This window comes from Alexandromys fortis, unplaced genomic scaffold (assembly GCF_014885135.2).
Source record: "Alexandromys fortis isolate MF-2015 unplaced genomic scaffold, M_Fortis_MF-2015_v1.1 scaffold_59, whole genome shotgun sequence".
NCBI lineage: Eukaryota > Metazoa > Chordata > Mammalia > Rodentia > Cricetidae > Alexandromys > Alexandromys fortis.
In genome coordinates this window covers 6,912,550-6,914,930 of record NW_026067943.1, presented here as the reverse complement: position 1 = coordinate 6,914,930, position 2,381 = coordinate 6,912,550, and the positions used below count along the sequence as shown (strand labels likewise).

Here is a 2,381-nt window from a genome sequence, read left to right as displayed (position 1 = left end):
AAGCAAGGACAAGGTCAGCCTATGGCTGCATCTGAGGCCTCGAAGACTGGCTAAGTAAGACCAGTCACTCATCTTGGGCCCATTTCTATGACTACAGTTCACAAGATGGCTGTCACTGGGAATTCTGGGCACACCCTATACAACCAGCAACCCAAACCAAGCTCTTGGCCACTAAGCCAACCTCTACTCCTCCCTCAGCTGGCCATCCTTCCTCAGGCAATAAGCATCTCTCTGTAGGCCTGTCCAGAAATCCAAGGGTTGCAGAGGCCTATACCTAAGCAGGGCTGTGGGAAAGAAAGGCCTGGAAAATTCTAGAATGAAAACAGAAGAAACTCACAGGGATGGGCTCATGTTAAGGGCAAACAGGTATCAGACTTCCAATGCATCACTTCTTGGTTGGGTCCATCTGTCAGGCAAATGGCCTCTAGTAGCTGATCCTTCATGGAACTTTCTGTTGACTTCTTCTCTGCTTGACAGTGTCTGTGGAATCACGCTCCTCTGGGGCCCCAGCCATGTCCTACAAGTCAGACATGTGCAGAAGCACTAGAAGCAAGCACCTGACCAGAGGGATGTGTACTTGCAATGGTGGCTCCCCTTGCCCACCTGATCACTGACTGCACTGATCTAGACTTACAGGGTCCCTGCCCAACAGTGATCACCCCTGTGGTCCCATGGTCTGCAAAAGCAGTATACACAGGGTCTGGGGAGAGACAGTAGCCCTGAGAAGAAGGTACCTCTGGGTAAAGAGATGATTTTAAGCCAGGCCTACAGGACACGGGCAATTTCAGTTTATCTTGTGATAGAACCCAGTAAAGGGTCAGATGGCAGAGTCTGAAAAATATTGGCATGAACTGAATTTTGGCTCAAAAAACAACTTGCCAGATTTCCGAGCGCCAACAGGGCGCCGATAAAAGTAGTGTGATCTGTTCCTAAAGTTCGGTTTTGATTTCCCTTGTGAACTATGGAGAGTGACTTTTACCTGCGTTACTACGTGGGTCACAAAGGCAAGTTCGGTCATGAGTTTCTGGAGTTTGAATTCCGACCTGATGGAAAACTGCGATATGCCAACAACAGCAATTACAAGAATGATGTCATGATCAGAAAGGAGGCTTATGTACATAAAAGTGTGATGGAGGAATTGAAGAGAATCATTGATGACAGTGAAATCACCAAGGAAGATGATGCTCTGTGGCCCCCTCCTGACCGAGTAGGCCGGCAGGAGCTTGAAATTGTCATTGGCGATGAACACATTTCTTTTACAACATCAAAAATTGGTTCCCTTATTGATGTCAACCAGTCTAAGGATCCAGAAGGCTTACGAGTGTTTTATTATCTTGTACAGGACCTGAAGTGTTTAGTCTTCAGCCTTATTGGATTACATTTCAAGATTAAACCAATCTAGATTGGATATTGTGGACATGAGAGGGTGGGAATTTTTAGTTACCATAATTAGGAATTTTTTTCTGTATATGGGGGCAATTTTTATAAACAATAAATGATGGTCTTTAATAAATGTGATAACATCTAAAAAAAAAAAAAAACAACTTGCCAGTGTTAAAGTTCTTTGCCTCTAACTGTCAAAATGAGCAAAGAGCATGTGTAACATGTTAAAAGTCCTGTTGATTTATCAAGATTCTTCAAAACCTCTTTTAGTATTTCCCATGTCAGCCAGAAAGATCAATTAGGCAAAAAAAATACAGACCAAGTCCATGGCATGAGGCCTCTAGCGATAAACCAGCGCATCTGGTCAGGGAGCACAGTGGAGAACAGCAGGAGGCATGCTATGTTGGTGGGCGGGAGCATCTGCAAGGGCTCTCTGAGGATGCTACATGGGCAGTAGGCGGAGGCCGCTTGTTTGTTTCCCAGCCACCCAGACCCGAAATAATCACGCAAAAACTGTATTAATTACAATACTCTTTGTCCAATAGCTTAAGCGTATTTTTAGCTAGCTCTTATACCTTAAATTAACCCATTTCTATTATTCTGTATATTACCATGAGGGTTGTGGTTTACTGGCAAGGTTTCGGGGTGTTTGTCTCCTTCTGTGGCTACATGGTGTCTCCCTGACTCCACCTTCTTTTCTCCTCTATCACTGCTTGGAATTCCAACCATGCTCTATTCTGCACTGTCATACACCCAAAATAGATTCTTTATTAACCAATAGTGATAAAACATATTCACAGCATACAGAGGGGAATCCCACATCAGGCAGAGACTGCAAGAAGGAAGGGGTAAGCCATGTGTTGTGAAGGCTGTGGAGATCTGCCTCGAACAACATCCCTGCTCACATAGGAGTCTGGTGTGAACAGGGAGGAATGTTCAGCATGTCTGTGACAGAGATGGGGAAATGGAGATGGCAATATAAACCTTCATACACATTA

At 44.6% G+C, this 2,381-nt stretch overlaps 1 protein-coding gene across 1 annotated transcript; it reads left to right on the top strand.

Annotated features, from left to right (window-relative positions):
* The first annotated feature begins 865 nt into the window (after positions 1 to 865).
* On the top strand, positions 866 to 1,527 carry LOC126505499 (protein mago nashi homolog). Its single transcript, XM_050148480.1, has one exon. The coding sequence runs from the start codon at positions 962 to 964 to the stop codon at positions 1,400 to 1,402; it is 441 nt and encodes a 146-aa protein (XP_050004437.1). The 5' UTR covers positions 866 to 961; the 3' UTR covers positions 1,403 to 1,527.
* Positions 1,528 to 2,381: the final 854 nt, after the last annotated feature.

Coding starts and splice junctions, on each gene's coding strand:
- LOC126505499 (XM_050148480.1), top strand. CDS start 962: ATGGAGAGTGACTTTTACCTGCGTTACTACGTGGGTCACAAAGGCAAG.